The following is a 27,595-nucleotide window of genomic DNA, read 5'->3' on the forward strand; positions in this document are numbered from 1 at the left end:
ATGGGTGGGTGGGTGCATGGATGGTTGGATGGGTGGATATTTATTAGGTTTGGGCCAGAAATGATCAGCTTTACTGCCATTGCACATTGTACAACAATATTTTTGTGTTTCTCAGAAAAAATAACATAGCTACAAATTTAAAACTTCAAAAACTTGGATTTAGATCCGAGGAAGAATAAAGTTTAAAGAGAGTCTAATGCAACCAGTGCAGTTTGCAGGATTATGCACGTTAAAAGCAAGGACAGAAGGTTTCCACAGTTGCACATGAAATATTACTAGTATTATTGCACAGGATACATCGACATAAACAACTACATTTAAATAGTAAACACAATTATGGGACAGGCTAGGGTAAAAGAGAGTATGCACAGGCCTGGGGAGGACTGGGCTAGAATTTTTGTGCCCAATCTAAATCCTAGAGTCTAGTTTCTTATTCAAATTTGGACCTTATTGACGTCACCTTACATACATTCATACCCCTGTGTGCCTTCTGTGTTTGCACACAACCCTGCAGTCTTATGTCCTTATATGGGCATAAAAGGGGTATATATCTATGCTAATTTGGAAAAATATGCAGAAGCTTTCAGCTCAGGAGGAAACGGCAGTCATCAGTTTGAGAACACAGGGAAGAACATTCCAGCAGTTTAAGAACATGTCAGGTTTCAGCATGAGCATAAATCTTAATTTGTGAACAGAATCAGATTATAAATTGCTATCCAGGGTGGCCATGCCCACGTCTGGAAGGCTATATGACTTTTTACATGAAAATGCTTGGTTGTGATATTTTCTGGTGGGTTTTAATGTCATTTTGGAGAGAACAGATAGTTTGGCACCTGTTCTTTAAGTTACTACAGCAGGTTTATCATTGCTGAGAAATGATGGGACCACAACCCTGTTAGAGGTCAGACTCCCATACCACTAATCCTTCTCCCTCCCTCTCTCTCATCAGTCCATCCTCTCTGCTCTTCTCTACCTTTGTTTGCCTCATTTTGTCCCCCATCCTCCCTCCTCCCCCGTCCTCTCACCTCCTCCTCCTCCTCCTCCTCCTCGACACAGGATCACATCAAATATTTATGCTGCTGGAACAGGGGCCGATTGCTCAAACACACACATTACTGTCAGCCGTTTGGTTAAGGTGTGTGTGTGTGTGTGTTTCAGAAGTGTGTGTTTATTATTTATATATTCTCTGGTTTAAGGTCTCTGCGGGGATCGCCAACATGTTTCTCAACATTAGCGGTGAAATTGTTTGGAATTCTCCGGTCGCTGCCGCCGACAGTTTGACAGCTCTGTCAGGCCCACGGCGTTTCCACGACAACACAAACACACTATATGTACACACACATAGAGACCGCCGCACATGAAGGCACACACTTTTATAAAAACACATGAAAACAACAACGGCAATTCATGAGAGACCGTAAACACCACCACTGATAATCACAGCAACACACGAGGAATAGAACAAACCCAGCATTATAAAGTACACACTTAGAAACACACACAGGCACAGAAAGTTGACATGCCATCAGAGAGGAGAGCGTAAACTATGAATGAAATTATCCGAACATGAAAAGAGACAAAGGCCGAATAAATCAACCTCCATCACCTCCCACTGTTTCAGTTCTGCATGAATCCTGAAGCTGCAAACGTCAGCGTCAGAGTCTGGTTGAAGTTAGTCATTGCATTTATTTATTTCAGCACAAATACGTCTGAACATCAATGCAAAATTATTTAACACACATAACCCCATTTACTTTCGGTCTTTAACCCTCAAAAAAAACATTTATAGAAAAGCAGAACCAAAAGATTCATCCTCAAAATTTCTAAAATATACCCACGTCTTTCAAAACTCTCTCTAAAATTAGTCTAAAGCTCTTTGCACAAAGGCTGATTGTTTTCGAACCCATAATTTGATGGAAAAAAGTCTGCACAGAAACTTTATGCACCGAGTCAATGCAGGAAGCTTAGCGTTAGTTCTTGCGGGACACAGGAGTCATACCCCCAGCAGTAATCAGCTGATCCCAGTTATCGCCTCCCAGGTCCGACAGCTCTTTCTCTCAACACAGCGGTCCATTTAAATATGACATACTTCTCACAAAACCCCGCTTGCATAAATTTTGATGCACCATGCTGCTGGAAAAGCTTCCCCCTCCTCCACCCCAGCCTCCTCCTTTATAGCATAAAGCTTCCCCTCCTCCACCCCAGCCTCCTCCTTTAAAGCATAAAGCTTCACCTCCTCCACCCCAGCCTCTTCCTTTATAGCATAAAGTTTCCCCTCCTCCACCCCAGCCTCCTCCTTTATACCATAAAGCTTCACCTCCTCCACCCCAGCCTCTTCCTTTATAGCATAAAGCTTCACCTCCTCCACCCCAGCCTCCTCCTTTATACCATAAAGCTCCCTCTCCTCCACCCCAGCGTCTTCCTGCCCCTAGGTTCTGTTTACCCTTCCTGTTTGGAAGAAATTTTCGCCCTCCTCCATTAAGCCACATCCATTTCCTGAGAGGGGCGGAGTCAGACAGCTCAGTAGCATTTAAAGCCACAGACACAGAAACAGCTCATTCTGAGCAGGGCTGAAACAGAGGGGGTTTTAGACATGCAGAAATCTAATACTGGAGTGTTTTTTTCAGCAACACACTTCACAGGAATGTTTTGTGGACCTTTGAGACCTATATAAACTATACTACTAACTACCTATAAACTATGTCCTCTTTAATGCAAAGGTGGAATCATTCAATGACTTTAACGCTTTATGTCACTGAGCTCTTCAGAAACACAGATCTTTACAAAACTCTTCTTCTCCTAATCCTTTCAGGTCCCATCTTTGCAAACATATTCTAACTTTTCAAACTTCAATTTTATCTTTACTTTTCCCTTGTAAAACTGTCTCTTAATTCCTGATGTTCGAGCCCCTCCCCCCCTTCCCCCCCCATCATTGTTTCTCTCCCTCCATCATCGTCTCCTCAGCTGAGTGCAAACAAAGCAAATCCCTCCTTTCTCCTCCTCTCTTCCTCTTCCTCTCCCCGTCACCTTGCCCTCCTCTATGAGTGATTCTCAATAAACTAAAAACTGAACAGAGAAGAAGAAAGCAGAGGAAGCGAGCACCACTTCCTTCCCCCGAGGCAGCGTTCCTCATTATGCGTCGAGCGGAGCGGCCCTTTACCGCCTCAGACAGATGAAGAAGATACAACACTCGCACAGATTGTTTTCTCTTGTCGTTTGTCGTTTCTCTCCCTCTCCCTCGTCTCCGTCTTGTTCTCACACTAATGTTAACTAAACGCTTTGTAAAACAGGATCTCTGGGGGGGTGGGAGACGAGAAAACAGACAAATCGGAGAGGAAGGAGCGACGTGGCGGCACTGCGGGGCTGCGTTCAACACCGGGACAGTTACACGGCTTTTGAAGTGTCAGGATCGCTTTCCGTCACGCGGCGCTGACGGAGCACGTGGGAGTGTTACGGAGAGCCGTTCTGACATTTAGTCACTCGAGGAAATTGGTATTAAAGGAGTCTATTATTTATTCCTAACTCGTCATCGTTCCAGACAACAGCAGAAAGAGGAAACCGGAGCGGGTATCTGGTGGATTCTGCAGAGTGAAGTACTAGAAAGAAGACTAAATGTACGTTTATTCTACAGGGAGAACATCTGTCAGGTACAAGTGAGGGCAGGATAGCAGTTAATTTAGTTTATCTGACACTAACATCATCAGTATTAATCACATCTTCTCCTGGAGAGGGTTTCTGAGCATGCTCAGTAGATAACCATGGATGAAGGGTAACCTGTCAGACTGGTTGTCCACTGTAACAAATCAAGGAAAAGTTTTCTTGGTCCAAACCACATGGGGTTCCATGAAGGATGTCAGTGGTTGTCATGATGGAGCCACTGGGACCAGCAGGATTGTTTATTGTTGCTGTATGCCACGTTAAAGTCGCGACATGATCCAGTATGAACTGCTACTAAAAGCTGCCACTCCTTATTTTTATGAACCATGACTATTGTCTGGCATCAGCGTCAAGTTCAATCTCTTAGGTTCACCCCTAGGGAAGTAAAGATATATAGAGAACTGGCTAAAGGCCGGCTCAGACTGGGTGATTTTTGGGCCGTTAACAACGTCACCATAACCCGACACGCCAGATGGATGTGTTTCACACATCCATCTGGGAAAACTTAAATAGGAAACGTTTGAGAAAAGGCAGAGGTTTTGAAAAAAACTCGGAGTGTGATTGGATGAACGTTCTGTCTGTCACATCTCTCTGGGCCAATAATAGCGACAAAATGACGGCATTTTTCCCCAACAAAGCGACGGGGAATAATGCGAAACATGGCCACTATAGACATGTCAGTACTCGACTTTTGTTGTTTTTGAAAAGAAAACAACTCACTGCTGTTCTTTGTTCTTCTTTTAACAAAGAAATGTCATCAAGTTCTGATAAAACTGGCGCTTTAGCAGCATCCACACTAACCTCTTTCTCTATAACTGCACCAGCTCTTGCTGCTGCTTGTTAACGTCACAACTCTGCTGCGCCTGAAAGTACTGCCCCTCGTCACTGATTGGTCCTGTCACTTTCTAACCGGGCCCAAACGTTTCATATGGGTGCTTAACAAGATGGATTCGCCAGTGAAAAACAAGGAAACGGGCGTATCCATCTGCTTTGCAAGGTTAACATCACCGTATATGCAACTAAAGTCCTGTCCTGTCTTGGCCATCAGCCTGGCCAAACTACAAGAGTGAACATGACCGCTCTTCGTACAGCTCATGCTGACGTCACCACTGTCCCTGCACCTGTTGATGCAAAGATGAGGAGCAAATGCTCTCCTGTTGACCGGTGTCAGGATTCACGTCATTACCGTCAGTTCAGGGTGTCAAACTTGACGATTTCTGACATGCTACACAGCAAAACCTGGAGTGTTGAATTCTCAGTGTAAATGTTTCAGTGTTGATTTTAACACTCTAAGAGTAATTCTAACTCCATTCAGAGTAAATGGCCTTAAGCCTTGGAGTATATGACAGTGTTGATTCGAGAAGTCCTTCAATGCAGTGTGCAATAGGGGGCGGAGCCCAATGTGGGTGATGCTCAACGTTGGGCATCGCCCACTCAACTCTGCCTTGAGGCCGGCTCAGACTACATGACTTCAGCCAGATTTGAGCCTGACTGCGACGTTGCAGCTCATCGTCAAAACTCGGGCCTGATTTTGAGAGTCGGGAATGACAAACCGTCTTGTAGTGTGACATAATCAACGACGCGTTCAAGACTCCTTACGATTCCTCACGACCACGATTCAACAAGACTAGCATTTTAGAATTTTTCGTACATTGTCGTCTAGTTTGACACCCTGATCTGACGTCAGCGACGTGAATCCTGACATCTAACAACAGGAGAACATTTGCATTGCATCTTTGCATCATCATTTACAAGATTTATCACTTTTATCCCCTTTTATTTCCTAAAACTATGTAAATTTTGTTTTTTTGCTTCTTGCTTCTTATTTTCCTTTTTTGAGCAAAAGACCGCTACAGTCACATGGAGCGCTCCTGTTGTAGAGTGATTGACACTCTTTGGCCCGCCCCCTGACAACCTGTGAACTCGCACTCAGTCGCAGAGACGGTGGTGACGTCAGCATACGCTGAGCGGTCTGGATCACTCTTGTAGTGTGGCCAGGCTGTCGGCCAAGACGGGACAAGATTTTGGTCGCATGGTCTGACATGGTGCCGTCGTGAACGACCAAAAAAAAATCATGTAGTCTGAGCCGGCCTTTACCCTTCCAATGAAATCTGTGGGGTAGGAGGAAAATAGCACAGAAAAGGATAGTTTGTGACCCACTGATAAAACAATACTTAGAAATGCTAAATGGAACGAGGAGCATCTGACAAAAATCATCATCATTGAAGGCTTAACAACAATATGAGTGGAATAGATTGACAGTTGAATTTTATGTGATAAAAAATACATTTGAGTCAACTGAATATTAAAAATCTGATTAATCTATCTGTGAGTGTGTTTCACTGTATATATTATAAACTATAGTGTAACAGAATTTTGAAGATAAATGCTAACAACTTCAGTTAATGTTTTTGTTGATTAGTAGCAGACATCTCAAGCGCTAGCTGGTTAGCCTGCTATTTATCCTGAAGAGAATACAATCATTAAAGACAAAGAAAATGCATGTTTGAACGTGAAACATGTTGATGACGTATGTGGACATGATAGCAACTAAAACATGAATTATATCCATATATCTACAAAAAAGTCTATAAAAATGTTTTATTTAAACGAGTATTTTCCAGTAGCATACTGTTTACTTCCTGTTTCTTGAAAGCGGACGTGATGACGTTGGTCAAAGGCTATGATGACATAATGACATAGACCAACCGTTTGATTGGACGACCATCTGAAAGTGGGTGATGCCCAACGCTCAACAGTGGGTGATGTCAAACGCTCATTGGTCACCGCCCACTATTGCACATTGCTTGAGGGCTGCTAGGTTGATTCACCAGTGTTAGTCCAACTCTGTAGAGAGTCAATTGATCCAAGCCCCGCCTACTGCATTTTCAAATCTGGGGGGCAGAGTTTTCCCATCATGCCTTTGTGCAGGGTGTTTAGATGCGTTCAGATGATTTAGATGTTTTGCTGTGTTTAGATGTTGCCGTTTGTTCAGAGATCACTGCTGGGATTCACTTGCATATGTTTCTTGAATCATCTAAAGTTCTTAATTTTTTGATGTTAAACACTTTTGCACCACGAGTGTAGATGCCCTCTAAGTTATTCATATCTTGACTGTGGTAACATGTTTCTATTAACAACGGAGAATGCAGTCTGTCAACTCAGGGCATGGTCCATCTCTGAGTTTGCCTCAGTGCTCCATGATTGCCATAAAACACCTCACATTGCTACAGCTGTAAAGTGTGAGGTGGCAGGCAATGATATCAGGTGTACCTGATTTTCAATACAAGTTTGTTTGTGAATCATGCATGCCTTGTTTTTTGTTATTAAATAGGTTTGTGGGAGAGGGGCAGTGGTTATCCATAATATTCTACACCCACTGGAGTTCACTGTAATACACTGACACTAGTGTAAAGTACTTTCAACACTACTCGATGTTCACCAGTGTAAACTTTTTAACACCATACAGTGTCGGAGTAACACTGGTCCAGTGGAAAAAAAAAAAAAAAAAAAAGGTAACACACAAAAGTGTTAAATTAACACATATAAACACTTTTCTAGTGTTAGATTTAACACTCTCAGTGTTAATCTAACACTGGCATTTTTTCTGTGTAGTCTTATTGAGTCGTAGTCACGGGCGTCTTGGTTAATTATGTCACAGTACAAGATCGTTCGTCGTTCCCAACGCTCATAATCGGCCCGAGTTTGGACAATGAGCTTTGACGTTGCAGTTGAGCCAAAATCTGGCTGAATTCTTGTTGGCCTTAAAAATTGTTAAAGGAATACTTCAACATTTTGGCAAATTCGCCCATTGCCATAATCCCTATAGTCTTAGTAATAGGTTCGTTACCTTTAGGTTCAGTGCAAGCTGTTTTTAGATCAGCGGGTCTGAGATACGAGCTGCTCTGCCAAGGAGTCTTATGGTAATTCCGGCTTTCCCTCATCAAACTCATCAAATACACAATCCAACAACTCCAAAACGCTCTCTTGGACAAGTTGTGACCTGCACATTTACCATATTTCTAAAATATTCAATTGAAAAGTTAAATAAAAAAAAACAAATCTACTTTGACTTTAAAGTTTTCTTTAAAAATCAGGATTTGATTAAATTGTGGGTTGAGTGTATTTTCACATCCCTATCCACTCCTCTAACACCGAGCTTTACTTTAGGACTATTTGCAAACATCATTATTGACGGTTTCCTGCTGCACTGAGTGTTTTTAAAATCACAGCTGGATTTTAACTATTGTTATTTTAGTTGCTTTAGCATCTTGAATTTATTTGAAAGAACAGGTTTAATACATCTCTAAACATCTTTGTGAAGCTATGAAATACCAAACATGTGCATGCCTCTTTCATCTAGATGGATTTACCATCAGCCTCCACTGTATTCCTCTCTCTCTTCTCATCGCTTCTCTACACTCTCCCTTTTCTCTCTCGCCCTCGCTGCTGCTGTGATGGCGATAGCAGCTGTCTCTAATTCATCATCCACAGTACAGGAGGATGAAGAGAGGGAGGAAGAGGAGAGGAGAGGAGAGAGGGAAGGAAAGGATAGAAGACAGCTAGCAGAGAGGGAAGGTAACGAGGATGAGGGAAAGAGAGGAAGATGGCGAAAGAAGGGAATAATGGGAATGGAGGGAGAGAGGAGGGAACGAGAAGATGGGAAAGAAAAAAGGAAGAACAGAACAGGACGGGAGGATGGGAGGAGCGCTGAGTTTAGATGAAAACATGAAGAAAACTCCAGAGAGTAAAATCCAGCCACAGAGTAAAAATCAAATTAAGATAAAAGTTAAGTTAAAGAATAAAAAAGAGGTAGAGGAAAGTTAAAACAAGGAAGAAGAAGAAAAGGTGATCAGAGTGAGGAAGAGGAGGAGAGGAGGATGAAATGACGGAGTGAAAGGTTGAATGAGTCGTATTGGCAGGCGTCACCTTTCAGTCTCAGACCTGACTGGATTTATGGGGCGATTCTCTGACGCTCCTCTTTCTAATGGATTCATCCTACAGAGACATTAAAGCTACCAATCAACAGCAGCACAGCGCCCCCTGCTGACAGCTAGCCTCTCATTTATTTACTCTGCTGTTCGACATTTTAGCCTTTAGAAAAACTAGTGAAATTAAGACGCCTCCTGTGGATCCTGTGAAGCTCATTCGCTCATTGAATTAACCGATCCTAACTTTTTAAATATACCAACTTAATTCATTTATTCTATTGATGAAAATGTAATTATTTTATTCCTTTTCAATTCAGAATATTATTTAATCCATCAATTAAAAGGTTTACTATGAGTCCAATGGATTATTATAATGTAACAATGCTGCAGTGTTCCATTGTCCCAGTGTTACAACTCTGCACTGTTATATTGTTACTATGTTACAGTGTTACAATGCAACAATGTAACAGTGTAACAATGTTACAATGTTACAGTGTTACAATGTCACAATACATCAGAGTAACACTGTAACATAGAAACAATGTTAAAGTGTTACAGTGTAACAATGTTACAATGCTACACTGTTACATTGTTAGAAAGTAACAGTGTTACATTCAAACAATGTTACAGTATCAACAATGTATAAATGTTACAGTTTTACAATGTTACAATGTTACAGTGTTACAATGTCACAATACATCAGAGTAACACTGTAACATAGAAACAATGTTACAGTGTTACAGTGTAACAATGTTACAATACTACACTGTTACATTGTTAGAAAGTAACAGTGTTACATTCAAACAATGTTACAGTATCAACAATGTATAAATGTTACAGTTTTACAATGTTACAATGTTACAGTGTTACAATGTCACAATACATCAGAGTAACACTGTAACATAGAAACAATGTTACAGTGTTACAGTGTAACAATGTTACAATGCTACACTGTTACATTGTTAGAAAGTAACAGTGTTACATTCAAACAATGTTACAGTATTAACAATGTATAAATGTTACAGTTTTACAATGCAACAATGTTACAGTGTTACAAAGTAAGAATGTTACAGTGTTCTGTGGTCCCAATGTTACAACACCACACTGTTACATTGTTACTATGTTACAGTGTTACAGTTTTACAATACATCAGAGTAACATTGTTACATTGTTACACTGTAACAATGTTATGGTGTTACAGTGTAACAATGTTACAATACTACACTGTAACATTGTTACTATGTTAGTGTTACAATGCAACAATGTTACAGTGTAACAATGTTACAATTCTACACTATAACATTGTTACAAAGTAACAATGTTATAGTGTGCCATTATCCCAGTGTTACAGTGTTACAGTGCTACAATATAGCAATTTTACAGTGTTACAATTTTACAGTTTAACAATGTAACAATGTTCCAGTCTTACATGTAACAATGCTACAGTGTGACAATGCTACAGTGTTACAATGCTACAGTGTGACAGTGCTACAGTGAGACAATGCTACAGTGCTACAGTGTTACAATGTCACAATGTTCCAGTGTTACAATGTTACATGTGACAATGCTACAGTGTTACAATGCTAAAGTGTTACAGTGTTACAATGTAACAATGTGACAGTGTAACAGTGTTTCAATGTTACAGTGTTTCAGTGTTACAATGTACATTTTAACCCATCGACTTGTTCCTATTTTTCTCTCTGTCACTGGGGTTGAGATGGGTAAGGACCAATGTCAGGAGATGAAAAGGTACCAGGAGTCTCTGACAGGGATATTTCCTCGATTTTCATTCATTTACCTCATTCATAGAGCTTCTAGCTTACTTCACAAAGTGGAGACAATTATAATGTCAATATCATAACTGAAACATTGAGCTTTGACTTCAATATAGGGCACAACAATTCTGTTAGCATTTAAAATAAGCATAGCAGATGTCAAATTAGGGAAAATTGACATCTATAGGACAGAGGAGTCAAAGTTTAACAGCTGCAGTGTGGACAGCGAGCGTGTGATGCCGTAGGATTCATCGTGATACCTGTAGCTGTTAGGACATGGTATTAAATGCACTCACATAGCACAAATCCTTCATGTATTCAGGGACACACAAAATCTCACTTTTATGCTCTTCAGTCTTCAGTCTAAGCATATCCATCTCTCTTTGGTGGAATCTTCCTCTGTTATAGTAATATGGCATTAAAATGGGCAATAATGAGAGAAAATCCTGATCAGGACTTGACATTATTCTTCTGATATATTTAAGGCTTCACCTTATATTTACATATATGTCAATACAGGCGACCATCCATGAGGATTTTAACCACTTTTTATAAGACTAAAAGTATAAATAAGGTAAGCTGTGTCATTCTTCCTCCCTATTATATTTTCAGCCTTTATTTAGAACAGAGATATTTAGAGTGAGATCAGTAAATAATTCATTCTGACCTTCATTTTCTTTACAACTGAACCAAAACCACAAATCTCAACTGAGCCCAAAATCAGCGCAGCTAAAGGAAAAACACACAGCATCCAATTAATACAAAACTCATCCCACACACGGCTGCACTCAGCACACACACAGAAATGTAAATGTGGAGGCAGCAGCTAATATATGAATAACCAATTAGTGTCCAACACATCCAATGTAAATTAGTGAAAAATTACACGGCAGCCTCAGAGGAGGCAAAAACACAAACTAAATAAATGAGTGTTTCATTTCCATGTTTTCATTTTGGACTGTGCATGTAAAGCTCTCAGATTTATTTTATTTAAAGCACATGGAGGACGCAACATCCTTCATGTACCGGCGCTCCTCCACGCCAACGAAGTCTGCAGAACAAACCCTGCACAGACTCCATTTTTCATCTGCATCTGCACGGCGCCGTGTGTGTTTTTAATGTGTGTGTGTGTGTGCCCTGTGTGTGAGTGATAACCACAGAGGGAGGCTCCTCAAAGCCTGGGATGAGGCGCCGACAGCCAGCGTGACCAAAGACGACGCTCGCCGAGCCGAGCCTGGACACACCAGATTACTGCTGTTAACACTCTAGCTGTGTGTGTGGCGCTTACGCCCCGCTCTGTGGGTCACATGACACGGTGGTGGCGGGCTCGTTGTTCAAATGTTGGAAACAGCAGTCATAACAGCCTCTCTTGTTAGATATGAATCAGTTTGGGTATTTATCATGATATTTGGCAATGTTGCACATTTTTGCCTTTCAAGATTCAGATTTAGTTTTAGACTTTGGAAACAGAAAGTTGGGATAGAGAGAGAGGGGAATGACATGTGAAAGGAGCCATAGAGGCCAAATTGATCCGGACCTCATGTGTAAAGGACTACAATGTACAAATACCTTTAGGTATTTTTAGGATCTTTTTAAATGCTCTGAAATCCAAATGACTGATAGATTTTGGCTGTAATGGCTCTCTTTGGGGTAGATAGCACTGATTTAAAGGTGCTGGGAAAAAAGTATTCACATCAGTTCTTACTGTCTCTCTGTTGCATATGCCCTTTTTCAATAATTTGGTGTAAAAATGACTTACACAGGTACAAAAAGTTCTGGTTTTGTTACAGTAGGTTGCTTTCAATGTGAGTTAAAAAGTTATGCATGAATAAGTAAGGATAAAAACAAGTTGATGATGTGAAGGATTATTAAAAAGTTGATTAAGTTCAAGAGCATGATTATATACACAAGGAAAGTTCAGTAGAAGTTTTGAAAATCAGTTAATATAAAAAGAAATAGTTTAGGTGCTAAAAGAGGGTTTAAATATATTATTTACCTCATTCTTTAATGGTAAAGGGATACTTCAACATTTTGGCAAATTCGCCCATTGCCATAATCCCTTTAGTTTTTCTAATAGACTCGTTACCTTTAGTTGTCGGTGAAAGCTATTTTTAGATCGGCAGGTCGAGTTAGGAGCTGCTCTGCCAACACAATGGATTCTAATGGTATCCCGGCTTTCCCTCATTAAACTCATCAAATACACAATCCAACAACTCCAAAATGCTCTCGTGGGCAAATTGTGACCTGAACATTCACCACGCTATGAAATAATAACGTATAATTATGTAATATTACAACACATGAAGCAAATACTCGGAACTATTTCTTGAGTAAACCACTGAGCGGAGTGACACAGTGCAGCAGCCATGTCTGGAGTGTAGTTCCGGCTTTGCGTTATACTTTCTTCCATGTTTTTAAATTAAATGAGATTTGAAAGTTGTCAACTGTGTGGCCAGTGTAAGTGTGCTAAATAAAACTTAAATAATGCAGGAACTCCTGTGGTGCACGTACCTGTTATTCCTGGCCAGCTGGCTGTAGTGCCTCCTGTTGGCTGGTGAGGGGTACTGCAGGCTTCTGAGTTTGATAGCCATCTGCTCGAGGGCGGCTCGCTGGGCTTCACACTGACTGGACATCAGCTCAGCCTGCAAGACAGAGAGAAGGGCACTTAAAACTCAAAATAAAAAAAATATATTTTTATATTTTTTACAAAATAAAAAAAAAAAACAGTTAAACAAGCCTTTTCCCTCTTTTTGTTTTTATTTATTTATTTTTCATTTCTTTTTCCTTTTTTTTTTTAAAAAAAGGAGAATCCCAAAAAAAAAGAGCAGTTTGCCATTTTTTATTCTTCTGGGGAAAAAAAGGGGAAAAAATGAGCCATTTTTTCATTTTTAAACATCGGTCACTTAAATGAAAAACTTAAAATAAAGTTCAGAAAGGGGTCCAATAATTTTTAAATCCATTTATGATTCTTTTTACGAAATGCTTGAAGAAAAGGAAATTCTGTGACCCAATGGGAAAGGTAAAAATTTCAAAATAAAAGTCCTTGAGTCAAAATTTAAGCCTTCCTAACCATCTACTATGCTTTACAGCTGGGGTCATCAAGTCCTTCTGCACAAGGGCCAGATTTAGTCTCAACAGAAACTCTGGGGGCCGGATTTTCAAATACACAAAAATTAAATAAATATTTTGGTCTGATTGAAATATTATTGCAGTAGTATTTCTATTTTCCTGTAAACTACAGGACATTTTAGTCATTACCAGTGAGATCTATCCCTGTTATCTAGAATGCAGCAGGCCTGACAACAGGATTGGCCAGACCCCTGAAAATCCAAGATAATGGGCCCTCCCTAATTGTCATTTAGCACCAATATTAACCCATTTTGACACTATTAACCCCTTTTTGATACTTTTGCCTGTTTAACCAAAATTTTGCATGATTTTAACCCCCTTTTAAACCACGTTTCCTGCATGTTTTATCCCCTTTGTGCCACTCTTTTATCCATTTTTACCACTTTACTCCTGTATTTACCGCTTTTTTAACCCCTTTTATTAAATTTTTTCAACAATTGTTGCAACTTTAAAACCATTTTCCCACTTTTAACCCACTGTTGATACTTTTTGCCCCTTTTTGCCTCATTAACCCAATTTGTTAAAGATTTCAACCCCCTTTAAACCACATTTTCTGCATGTTTTATCCCCTTTATGCCACTCTATTATCAATTTTTGCCACTTTTCTCAAATTTTTGCCATTTTTTTAACCCCTTTTCTTTATTTTCTTGCACTTTTTTTGTCATTTGTAACCAATTTTTGATACCTTTTGCCCCTTTTTTCCTCCTTTTTGCCATTTTTGACACATTTTAACCTCTTTTCACAACTTTTTTCTGCCAGTTTTTGCAACACTTCTGCCAACCTTAACCAGTTTTTAAATATCGATTAATTATTACAGTAAATTTCTGTAAAAACAGCTCAAATGTTAAGTCATTCTAAAACTATTTCAGTGTCAATTGTTTGTGGGATGGATTTAACAGCTGCAGACATTTAAAGCAAAATGATACTCTTAACATCTTCTTTTCTCCTTTTCTGAATTTAATGATCTTTCGGGGCCCGGACAGGAAGCTTTGGGGGGCCTGATGTGGCCCCCGGGCTGCCAATTGATGATCAGTGCTTTACAGTATAATGATAGGCCTAGAGGCCTCTCTAGGGGTGTAATAAAAATAATGTCAATGGTAAAAGTATTTAAAGTACTATTTTTATATTAGGAGGAAAAATATATTAATATGAATAAATACCTTCAGATTGTTTGAGGTATCTGTTTATGTACACAGCAGGAGTCAGATTGTTGGTGGAACTGCTTATTTATCACTGTGTGTACAAAAGAAGTAAGTAAATACATTTTAAAAACATTAATGTTATTTTTAATACACTGTTTAGAGCAAATATGCCTATTATTATGCAGTAAAACTGTGTTTTTTACATCTGTATGTGGGCCAAAATTTTGACATGAGTGCTTTTATTTTGAAATGTTCACCTTTCGCATTGGGTCACATGATTTCTATGATTTGATAAAATAAATGGCCCATTTGAAAAAAAAAAAGTTTTTCTTGTTTGTCCATTTTTTGTGACTGGAAAACAAAAAAATGGGAAAATGGCTCATTTATCTTGAACAGGAGTTCCTCCTAAATTCTGAGGCTGGTTTCCAACAGGAAGTAGAACTGCCACGTTCCTAGCTCGCTTGATTTGTTCCAACACAGGTCGGACTGTTGTGTCAAAAACAAAACCAGTCCAGAGAGAGAGCAGCTTTGTGTCAGAAAAACTTCTCCAAATGGTTCAGGTGTGAAAGCACCCTTAGAAAAATGACCACATATGTGCACTTTCAGGTTCAGTCAGGTACGTAAAAACCCCACAGTGATGTGTAAAAGCAGCCAAACCAGCAGACCCTCCATGTCCTCTGTAGTGCAGACAGGTTTGTATCTGTGTGTGTCTGAATGGGATCATGTCCCTCTGAGTGTGATTAGCTGTTTATTGCAGATGAATGAGATTCGGCTGTTCTATATTTTGACGGACGTGCCCTTTAAAGCCCCGAGAGCGGCCAACAAGCCACTAGAAACACACTCCACGCTTATCCTGCGCTCTCATCCCTGCTGATGCACACACACCCACGCAAACACACACTCCTCTGTGCCTGTATGAACATGTATGTGCATATAATAAATGTTCACACACACTCTCACAGATCGGCTCATTCAAATTACCCATAAAGCCACACACTCACAGTTAGCATGAACCGCTTTTCTCTGGCACAAATTACCTCTCGTACACACAAAAGCACACACACACTAAATAAACTCACACGTCTACACAAATGGCTGCTGTTTCTCTCAAATTATCCTCCACACACACACACGGGCTGCATCTAGTCGCACTCAGTATCCAGACACAATCATATAGAGGCACTCAGCGCGCCGCTCAGATGTAATTGCATACAAACTATATGGAGATGAGGCTTCAATTGAACCAATGAAGGCAGAGGGAGTGTGTACAAACAGCCGCACAACACACACACACACATGTGACCGCCTGCTTCTCCTCGCTCAGTAACAATCTGAATAAAGTGTCGTCGCGTCGCGTTCGCCGTCCGATCTACTTAGCGGCCTCGGCGGAAGGATCTGCAAAGGTCATCCAATCTGCAGCAGGCAGAGCGGCTCAATCAGAGAGCTAATAAACAAACAGGCCGTGCACAATCAACGGCGCCGTCCGCACTGCTGCGTCTTCAGGTTTGTGTGGCGCTAATACAGAAATGAAACTAACTGGAAGCTCTCAGAGAAAATTTTTCTCACTTTGTCTAAATGTCCCTCCACTTTCATTCATTACATCTCTCCGCTTTGCTCCCGGCTGTGCTTGCGGGCTGTTTGCTGCCTTGTTGGTCGGTCACTGAGTCAGAAAATCAGTCAAGTTGTTCATTAGCGGGTTAGATTTTTCTTCTCTTTGCTAATTTGTTTCTTCGTGCAGTTTATAACTCAGAATCCAGACCCAAAAATCAGAGGTAAGAATCATTTATCAAACAACCTCCTCCAACCTTCTGCAAGGTGGGCTTGACCTTCATTAGCATCTGGCACTGATTCATTATTAATCATTTTGCTCAAAGAAAGACTGTAAGTCTGAGTTTACAGTTTAGATACCAGGTCACTGCAATTTAGTAGGAGTGCACACAATCTTCGGACTGTACCTACAATCCATCTTCAGTAAGGAGCTGATACCGGAACTCATTTACCTTCCTCTTATTTAAACAACACACCAAACATTACTTCTGTGGCTCTCTTACCATGGCCTAGTGTCCCTATATGCTGTGTGCGAACTGGCGGCGAATTCCCTTCCTTGCAAAAAATTCATCCATGAAATGAAAACAATGGTTAACTGTTCAGTAGGGGTGTAACGTACAGAAAAATTTTGGTTCGGTACCTCGGTTTTGAAGTCACGGTTCAGTACGTTTTCGGTACCGACACTGAAGCGGATAAATACAATTTAATTTTAATTTTTCTAATTATATTTTATTACAATAAATAGGCTGAATAAATTATATTTAAATTATAAATAATGCAGCGACCTCCCTCTAAAAGTTCTTCAATGATTAAAAATATTAACAAATAAATACATCTTTTAATAACTAGGCTATTTTCTGTGATATATTGACATATTTATACCCATTTTTTAAACACTACTATTTCCCAGCTAACTTGAACGCATCATCACGCACCCGAGTTAGCTTGTTAAGTATGCAAATTAGTGTCTTTTTTGCTGATTTCAACACGGACTTCAGCGGTGGACTACTTTTTTAACCAATGGGACCTACTACAAAGTTTAGAAGAACTTTTCACAGCCCACCTTGGAGGATAAAGAGGTTAAAGCCGTGTGAAATCTGAGGATAACTTTACCTAAGACGCGGCTGCAGAGTCCCTCTCTCACTCCTCCGAGGCAGATAGTTGAAGGTAAAGTTAATATGATTCACAGAGCCAGAGCACCATTGCTATGCTGGTGATTTAAATGAAGCCGGCGGCTCTTCTAAGTCAACACACGCCATCACTCTTCTTCGTTTGTTTTTGTAACTGCTCCTTCTTCTGTAATGACGGTTGCTGGCAGCTTGTAGGCTCATTGCCGCCACCTGAGTGAGAACTCACTCACTCAGACGTATTCGTCGTATTCCTGCGTGCACCGAACCGTGACGACCATACCATGATGGTACGGGACGAATACAAATACCGTTACAGCCCTACTGTTTAGTAAATATCTAGGTCTCTAGATCAGTGGTTTTCAAACTTTTTTCGCCCAAGGCACACCATATTCATATCAATACAAAATAGACTTTTTAAATAATGTTACAGTCAAGATGGCCTATAAGGGTAAATAAAGGGGAGAGCTTTCTGGGGCCCAGACAACTCAGAATCATGGAGATGGCAAAAGTTGGCAAAAATGGGTTAAAGGTGATGAAAAACATGGCTAAATTGGGCAAAAAGTGGCTAAACAAAGTCAGATATGGGTGAAAATTGGTAAAAAGAGGCCAACAAATGGTTGAAATTGGCCAAAACTTGTTGAAAGTGGCAAAACAGTGAAAAAAAGGGTCATAATTGGCCTAAAAGGATTAACTGTTTAAACAGGTGGTAAAAATGGGATAAAAGTGATAAGAAAAAAGGGCAAAAATGGGCAAAAAGGGTTAAAGTTACTACAAGATGGTAAAAAGGGGTTAAAAGTGATGGGAGAAAATGGCAAAAAATCGCCAAACATTAGCAAAATATTGCAAAAAGTGGCAAAAAAGGTAGTAAAAATGGGTTAAATGTGTAAAAAGTTCCAAAAAAGTTGCAAAAATAAGTCAAAAGTAGTAATAAGAAGTAGCAAAAAAAAAGCAGTCAAAAGAAGTGGCAAAAATAGGTAGAAAATTGTTTAACTTGGTTAAAAATAGCACGAATTAATAACTTTAACACCAATTCAACCCAATAATGGCTTGCCATGCTTTTCAGCTCTTAACAAGGAAACTGTTAGCCAGGATGCTAGCAGCAATGCTACTGATCCAACACACATAGACTGATATCATCAATAAATCCCAACCGGGGAGGTCCCATTCTCTGGGGATTTTCAGGGGTCCAGATCTGTGGGCAGGCCTGGTTACAGTTCTTGCCATAAAGTTGTAGTAATAACGTATGGTACAGATTCCAACGGCACACCTAGACTCGCCTTAAGGCTCACTAGTGTGCCTTGGCACACCATTTGAGAACCACTGCTCTATGTGGCTGGGAGATATCTAGTGGGGCTACACTGTTATAGGGTCCATGGGTGGGGGTGCCCTTCACGCCATCTCCTGTTACTGGTTTGAATGGGAGCCCCCTGTTGGCAGAATTTCCATACTGTGTGTTTTAAGCCGGGTGTTTCAGTGTTGTGCTGACATGACTTATTTCAGTTGGAGTGAAGGTCAAAGACTGAGTCGCTTAAACTCAAAGAAAGACTGTGTTTGGATTCAGTTCCTTATTTATAGCAGGCCAGCAAACATGATGTTATGGTTGTTATAGTCATTTTCATACCTAACAGCTGACTAAAGCCACAACGTAACACACACACATAAAGAGACACACATGTTCACACAGTGAAGCGATTTCTCCTGGACGCCTTGAGGACACAGTGTCTGTTGAAAACACACACAGACACACAGAATGATGAGTTGGGTCGCTTCCCAGTCTGAAGGATCTTCAAGGATTTCTGTCAGAAATTATTTCTCTTCAAACCAGACTCATGGCTCCATCTGTTAGTGTGTGTTACACACATCCTGTGTGCATTACTCACAGTGCCACTCTGTCTTCTCAACTGTAAAATGGATCAAAACAACAGTAAAAGTGGACAGGTTTCTCTGAGCTACGGCTCCGCATAAGCACGGCCATCAGAGCAGATGAGCGCTGTCCATGGTGCTGATCCTGCACGTGTGCTCTGTTACAGGTAGCCAATGGGACAGAGATTGAAATAGACAGAAATACCACCAAAAACAGCTGGTTTGGATGTTATGGAGCAGATCTAAACATGAGCAATCATCAGCTTTGATATGTTCTGCCAAATGCGAAATGTTTCACTGGAGTGAGGCATAAAAAGATCGGTTTTAAAGGCCTATCGAACTCAAGGAGAACTCATCATTTACAAAACCTTTTCTTCATGAGTTTTGGACCAAAGTTAACAGAAAAAAAGTGTGTGTTAAGCCTGCAATAGCAGCTGGGAATAAGGGCACAGCCACCGTTTATGACCTGGTAGCAGCCACAAACTCAGTCTCAGAGAGCTTCTCATGGGGGTTTTATGTTGCTAGGTTGCAAAAGTTGACTTTGACTGTTAGTATCTCTGATGTCGTTTCTGCATAGCTCTGTGCACTTTCCACGTCTCCTCTTCAAGAAAATATCACCAAAAAAACATGAACAAGGAATCTTGTTCTGACATCAGCATCACCTAGTCCTGGAAAATTTACCCTCTAAAACAGGGGTGTCAAACCCAAGGCCTGAGGGGGCCAAATCTGGCCCATAGAACAGTTATACCGGGCCCGCAAGATCATATCATATTTTATTATAACTGGCCCACCAGTATGAGGTCTGTGGATTTCCTCTTGCATAAAAATATAAACTTAAATTTAATAATTTAAAATTTCCTTGTTACGGCATAAAAATATGAAAAAATACAGTAAAAATAATGAGACAGAAAGTCAGGAATATGGGAAAGAAATTAAATAGTGTTCTCATTTCATATTCCTAATTTTGCATCCCATATTTATGACTTAAATTTAGGATTTTAAATTTTAATTTAATATTTTGACCTTTAAAATTTATAACTTTGAGCTTTCATCTCACATTTAACCTTTTAAATTTGTAATTTTAAGTTTTTATCTCATATTTTGACCTTTGATATTCATAACTTTGACCTTTCATATCACATTTAACCCTTTAAATTTGTAATTTAAAGTTTTTATCTCATATTTTGACCTTTTATATTCACAATTTTTAATTTTAACTCATATTTTTACCTTTTGACTCATTATTTGGAATTTTTATCTCTTGTTTTGACCCTTTCAACTCCTAACTTTGACCTTTAATTCCATATATTGGCCTTTTAGACTCACAATTTAAAATTTTACCCACATTTTTGATCTTAAAAACATGACTGTGACTTTCTATTTGATTTGGCGTTTTTTTAAGATTATTTTGACATTTAATATCATGTTTTGAGTTTCTAATACATGACCAGACTAATGCAGTACAAACCCCTCAGAAAAAGCATGAAGACACCGTATGTTGAGGAAAATCTCTTGACTGTAACACTGGCAGAGTTACAGTTCTTTCTTGAAGAGTATAAATATGGTCACATCAATCTGGATTTCAGTGAGTCATTTTGTACATGCACTATCACCAATGTGATACAACACATATCTTTGACTTCATTTCATTCAGAAATCAAAACACTGAAGCGATTCACTTTGTCAGTTTGGGCTTCAAATTATGTTTTTAAATGCAAAATAGTTTGATTTGAAATGAGGTTAATAGCTGTAAATGATTGACATCAAGCGATCAGTCATGATTTCTAGAACCTAAATCATCTGAAATCCCCATTTGAATTTTAAAACCATTTTAAACTAAAGCATAAGCCATTTTTTTGTGTTTTTAACCAACGAGGTCTGCTTTGATATTCCCTCAGTCTTGTCTTTAAGGCTGCTAATTGAACTAAAATCAATTAGAATTTTCCTTGTTTGATGAATACGTAGACCCTCCCCTGACGCCCACATCTACATGCGTATATACAGATTTGTTTGTGCTGCACTTGGATGTGCTGAATCGAGTCATTTTGGGCTTTTTGTTTACATATCAGGGCCAATTTACCCAGAATCCCTGGAAACCCTCACAAGCACATCTCCCTGGAGGTGTGTGCCTGTGTCTATGATCATTTCATGTATTCATGTATGTTCATGTGTGTGTGTTTGCTGGCCAGAGTGTCGATTCTCTGCGGTGTGAACGCGTCTCCCTCCTTGCCGTGTTTGCACGTGTCCACAGCGCTGCTGTGTGTTGTTTCTGTGAGGGTGTGTGCTCCGTGTGTTTATCTGTTTGTGTGTACATGCCTGAGTGTCTCCTGGGGTTTTCCTGGGGCTATAACTGCCAATCAAACAGCTGTGATACGACCACGAGCTGAGCAGCGGTGGCGGCGTGTAGACGCTCTGCAGGATCTAAAAGACGCTGTGTGATCTTCAACGTGCTTCATTAAAAACAACGATAAGCAATACATTCAATGCACAAACCAATCAACTCATCAGTCATTTTACTGTAAGAACATGAAGTTTAAATGCTTTAACTAAAAGTGCAAAATTAACTCTCCCTAAGAATATGATATAGTCATACCTCTGCTTTAGACAGTTTGAACATTTTTGTCACCTGTAACTCATTTTTAATCAATTTTTCCACTTTTTCTCCAAGTTTTTTTGCCAATTTTCACCAATTTTTGCCAGTTTTGACCATTTTGCCCATTTAAGTGTCTTTTCACTCATTTTTCGCACATTTTTACCCTTTTTGACAATTTTTCCAATTGTAACTTGCTTTTTGTTATCAATTTTTGCCATTTTAGACCAGTTTTTGGCTCTTTTTTTTTTTTTTTTGCTTTTTGATATTTCTTTCCCTTTTTTTCCATATTTTGCCCCTTCTTGCACATTTAATCTGCTTTTTGCCACTGAATTCCACTTTATCCCCTTTTTTGCCACATTTTACTGTTTTTTGACCATTTTTGTCACCAGTAACTTATTTTTTAATCAATTTTGCCACTTTTTCCCCCCATTTTTTGCCAATTTTCCCCCATTTTTGCCAGTGTTTGGCCATTTCCCCCATTTAAGTGTCTTGTCACTCATTTTTGTTTCATTTTTAACGTTTTTGACAAATTTTTCCAACTGTAACTTGCTTTTTGTTATCAGTTTTTGCCATTTTTCACCAGTTTTTGCCTCGCGTTTTTTGCTTTTTGATATTTCTTTCCCTTTTTTGCCATATTTCGCCCCTTCTTGCACATTTAAGCTGCTTTTTGCCACTGAATTCCACTTTATCCCCTTTTTTGCCACATTTTACTGTTTTTGACCATTTTTGTCACCAGTAACTTATTTTTTAATCAATTTTGCCACTTTTTCTCCCCATTTTTTGCCAATTTTCCCCCATTTTTGCCAGTGTTTGGCCATTTCCCCCATTTAAGCGTCTTTTCACTCATTTTTTGTTTCATTTTTAACGTTTTTGACAAATTTTTCCAACTGTAACTTGCTTTTTGTTATCAGTTTTTGCCATTTTTCACCAGTTTTTGCCTCGCGTTCTTTGCTTTTTGATATTTCTTTCCCTTTTTTGCCATATTTCGCCCCTTCTTGCACATTTAAGCTCCTTTTTTCCACTGAATTCCACTTTATCCCACTTTTTGCCACATTTGACTGTTTTTGACCATTTTTGTCACCTGTAACTTATTTTTTAATCAATTTTTGGCAAAAGAGGGGAGAAAAAAAAATGTTGCCTCATTTTTGCCTCATTTTTGTCTCTTTTCACCACTTAGATTGTGGCTCTTGCAAAGATATTGTTCAACAATTAGGCTCTTTGGTTGGGCAGGGTTGATAACACTGGTCTTCTACAGAATGAATGGGCACAAACTCATTTCTGCCAATTGTTGCTACTTGTAACCCATTTATACTTAAATTTATAAACTACATATGTTTAAAAATATAAAATATGATTATCACAGCCTAACTTAGAATGGATCATGATTTTGCTTACCTCAGTGGACCCCCAGTTTGGCTGGGTCCTAGGAAGTTCTCCCCTGTATCTCCCCTTGTGGGCCAGTCACATGACCAGATCAGAATGCTCAGTGTGTTTCACTCAGGGACTTCATGAATTAACATTTAAAGGTCATGTGACACCTGTGTTACGCTGGGTCCTTATGGGTTAAAATACATGGATGTGATTATAATGCCATTAAAGTGCCTTAAAGTGTAATGGACAGGCTGCCAAATACTTTTGTCCATATATTGTACATCTTCTATTAGTTTCTAGTTACACAGGATGCTCTTAGCAATGAAATAGAGTTCCAATGGCAACGACAGAAACTTGAGCTGTGGTGGATGTTTGTCTTAAAAATACAGAATTAAACTCTGTATAACTACAGAGCATGTGTGCATGGTTGAATGGGGGTGTGAGGTGTGTGTGTGTGTGTGTGTGTGTGTGTGTGTGTGTGGGGCAGGTCAATAGTGGAGGTGAGATATTCCAATAACAGGGTGTTTTTGTCTTGATAGAGCGGAGCAGTGGGTAATGATATCGGATCAATAATGGATATGAGATGGCTGCATCCAGCTGCCAGCAAACACAACCCTGAGCACACACACTACAGCACCCACACACACACACCTGAAGGCGCGCGTGTCGATACAGTAATACAGTTTGATTTGTGTGAAGCAGCTGAACGAGCGCTTGGCTTTCATCTTTGAGGGCAGAATAAATAATTGTGAGCAATACAAGAAAAACTACACACACACACACACACACACCTTTGCAGACAGCCCTAGTTTATGACGATCAGACTACAGCAGATGTGAAGCAGCAGATTACAAACAACCGACATACGAGTCCCAACATTTAGGAGCAGGAACTACAAAAAAATATGCATGTGTGCGTTTTTGTGCCTTTTTTGTGCGTTTCTGTCCTGCGGCAGCTCGAGTTGTCCAGATGTTTTCACTGAGGCTTTCATCTGGAGCTCAACTAAACAAACCTGCAGCTCACCTCCGCATGACCTTTTCTAACTCCTCTTCATCCTCCCGGCGGCCATTTTTATCCACAGAAAAAGAGGCGAATATGAGGCGAAAAAAGCAGCAACAGCAGGAGGAGAAAAAGGAGGCATTTGAAGCGGCATAGACACTGAAAACAGCGGAAGAGCTCATGCTCGTATACAAGTTTTATTTGAGAGGAATAAAAAGTGCACTGGAGCTCAGAGTAAGATAACGTTGCATATTTAGCCTTTGCAGAAATAAAGTGATGAAACTCAGACTAAAACTAACAGGTTTATAAATTTATTCAAATAAAAGCTGCTGATCAGTCTTGTTTGGCGCTCTAAACATTTAACCCTCCTAGAACCCTTTTAGGGCCTTTCTCTTGTATTTTTGCTCTCATTTTGGCAGTTCTTATGCTGAGATGAGGATGTCTGACAAAGTTGTTCATTCTTAATAAATTTCAGAATTTCAGCATCCACAGTGTTGACAAATTTCCACTGTGTAGACAAAAAACTGACAGTCGTCCCCCTGGAGCCTTTTTTGGTCCCACTGTCTATCATTAAAACCACTTATTTTCATTCTACTGCTATTGCAACACAGAAATTATTCCATTAATTCCTCTGTACCTGTCGTTTAGAGGCAGCAAAAACCCTGCAAACACAAAATTCACCACTAGATGTCATTTTTCTGTTTGCAGAGAGGCATTGTGGGAGATCATTACCTTGTTTGAACTGATAATAGTTACTTAAACTATTTACGGTGTATTCTGTGGTTGTCAGAATCTGTTGTGTATTGAGAGATTTGTGTGTGTGAGTGTGTAGGTGAAGCCAAAACACACACTGAAATCTGTGCTGAAAACGTGTTTTGATAAAAATCAATAACAACTGTATTTTTGTATTCCATAGACATGGTATAAAAAAAAACATGAAATTTAATTTGTTGGGAATGTATCCTGGACTCATGCCTTCAAAGTTGTAGTTATTTGTGTTTTAGTTTTTGTGTTTTTCATCTGAGTCACTCATTTCTTATATGATTGATTTGCAGAGACATTGCATGGTCATTTAAGTTACATTACTTAACATTACATACATTTGAAAGATTTAGAAGCTCTTTCACACCATCAGCAATAAGACTACATAATTCTACCATAAACAGATGAGACTCCAGACAAATGAACTTCCCGTCTGGGATAAATAAAGTTATTGTATTTTATTGTATTGTATTATTATTTGGCACAAAATTCTACTATCAGTTCAATCTTTTGAAAATGGCGTCTTTGTATTCCTAGACCAGGGGTGTCAAACCCAGTCACAGCACAGAAATCTGAATCTAGGTCTAACCTGAGGGCCAAACAGAGTCAACATTTAACTGAAAACTGTAAACTGTGTTTAACAGGTAATGAATTATAGGGAAAATTAAACAGTAATGATAAAGGGTTTTAAGATTTCTGAAAAAAAAAAGCCAAAATGATTAAATATCACAGCATCAATGTTACTGTGTCCATGTCAAATAAATGCAAAATATATAAATAAACAAGTTAAAGATTCAAAATCTAAAATAAAAAGTCAACTTGTTAAGTTCTAAAGGTCAAAATACAAAATTAAAAGTCAAAATAAGGTTTTAAAAGGCAAATATATGAGATAGAGTCAAACTCAAGAGTTTAAAAGGTCAAAATAGAAGATAAAATTCAAAATTGTGACTCTAAAATGTCAAAATAAGAGATAAAATTCTAAATCAGAAGTTTAAGAAGTGAAAATATGGGATTAAAAGTCAAAGTTAGGAGTTAAAAAGGTCACAATATGAAATAAAAAGTCAAAATCCTAATTTTCGGTCATAATCTTGGGATGCAAACTGAAAATATGAAATGAAAACACAAATTAATTTCTTTCCCTCATTCCTGACTATTTCTACTCTCTACTTTTTCAGATTTACGACTTAACAAAGTTTTTTTTTATCTTCAAGGTTAAATTTACATTTTTATACTGGAGGGAATCTGCAGACCTCATTCGGGTGAGCCACTTCTAATTAAAATATGAAATGATTTTGTGGGCTAGGTAAAACTGCACCGTGGGCCGCGTTTGGCCCCCGGGCCTTGAGTTTGACACCCGCAGCCTAGACCTTTGCAACCATGTCTGCATCATAAAAAAGTTTAGAAACCAAGAAGCAGCCAACCCCTGCAGAGCAGAATGTAAACAATGCAGAAAACATAAACATTTAAATATATGGAGTGACCTAAAAGGGCCTTAAAGGGGAATGTGTGTTTTTTTAAGTGGGGCCTGAGGGTTAAATAAAGTTTTACTCATTCAAAGGGAATACCTTCGAGATCTCAGAGCAGAGCAGGATAAACTTCCTCATTCAAGGAATCCTTTCTCAGAAATGATTGCACTCCTGACTGCTCATGTTTGGACAAACTTCACACATCCACACCATCACACTGCCTGCTAAAACTCCCACAATCCCCTGCAGTCCCTTCCACGAGACCATTTCCTGTGTCTGTCTGCGACCCCATCCCTCACTCCTCCTCATTAGGATCAGATTTTTTTTTTATGCTGGTTAATTATTCTCTAATTAGTTTGCGTGTTAATTAGAATAGTGGCTAATGTTAATTAGCTGTATTAATGGGAGCTGCTGTAACACCTGCCCCCAGCGCCGGGCGCCGCCGCCTGCCAAATATCTCCATCTCACACCACGGGCTGTCGTCTAACTGTGGGAGTGGGTTTACTGCGGTACAATGCTGAAGCAAGTCCCAATCCAGAGAGCCTGAGCTCCAGATTTTAGTCAGTATTTATCTACAGAGAGCCTGAGCTCCAGATTTTAGTCAGTATTTATCTACAGAGAGCCTTTATTATACCAGTTTATCAGCAATGCTGCAACCATAGACTCTGTTATACTGACTTATGCCAGGCTTAGCCACCCCAAGGTGAACTCATAAGGCCATCTTTCTGCATCTACAAGCTGTCCATTGTGTCCTATAAATCCAAACATCCCACTACCCCATCATAAGATACAAACTAACTTTCTACCCCCTACAGCTCTCTGGCTCCTCCACCCAGGATCTCAACTCCTCTGCTTTCCTCATACTGTAGCTTGCACAAGTCGATTATCCATCTCATAAACCCCTTTGACTATAACCAGCTCCATCACCAAAGTCTCAAATCCCCAGATTTTCTCATGTCGTACCGGCTCACAACAATCAGATATTGTTTCCAAATCAATCTGTCCATCTGCTTTGTTTCACTTTCATTCATCCCCACTCAACTCTGCTCTCATTCCTCCACCTCTCGACCCTTATAACTATCTTGGTGCAAACTTTTCTTTCCATCAATTCACTGCAAAATTTCTTAGAATGAGGTAAATGGTTTTTTCCACAATAGAAAAGTGGTGAAGATGGTACCTGTACCAACAGACTGAAAAACAACACAAACTTCTGTTCTTCAGTTCAGTCC

General features: G+C 39.5%; 1 protein-coding gene across 4 annotated transcripts in view; it reads right to left on the reverse strand.

Moving 5' to 3' along the window:
• akap6 (A kinase (PRKA) anchor protein 6) overlaps positions 1-27,595 on the reverse strand; it is a 319,977-nt gene that overhangs the window by 136,090 nt on the left and 156,292 nt on the right. For all 4 annotated transcript variants that reach the window (XM_041812714.1, XM_041812716.1, XM_041812715.1 and 1 more), the window contains exon 16: positions 12,875-13,005. In XM_041812714.1, coding sequence (XP_041668648.1) covers positions 12,875-13,005 — 131 coding nt within the window. The remainder of the gene's footprint in view (positions 1-12,874; positions 13,006-27,595) is intronic.

This window comes from Cheilinus undulatus, linkage group 18 (genome assembly GCF_018320785.1).
Source record: "Cheilinus undulatus linkage group 18, ASM1832078v1, whole genome shotgun sequence".
NCBI lineage: Eukaryota > Metazoa > Chordata > Actinopteri > Labriformes > Labridae > Cheilinus > Cheilinus undulatus.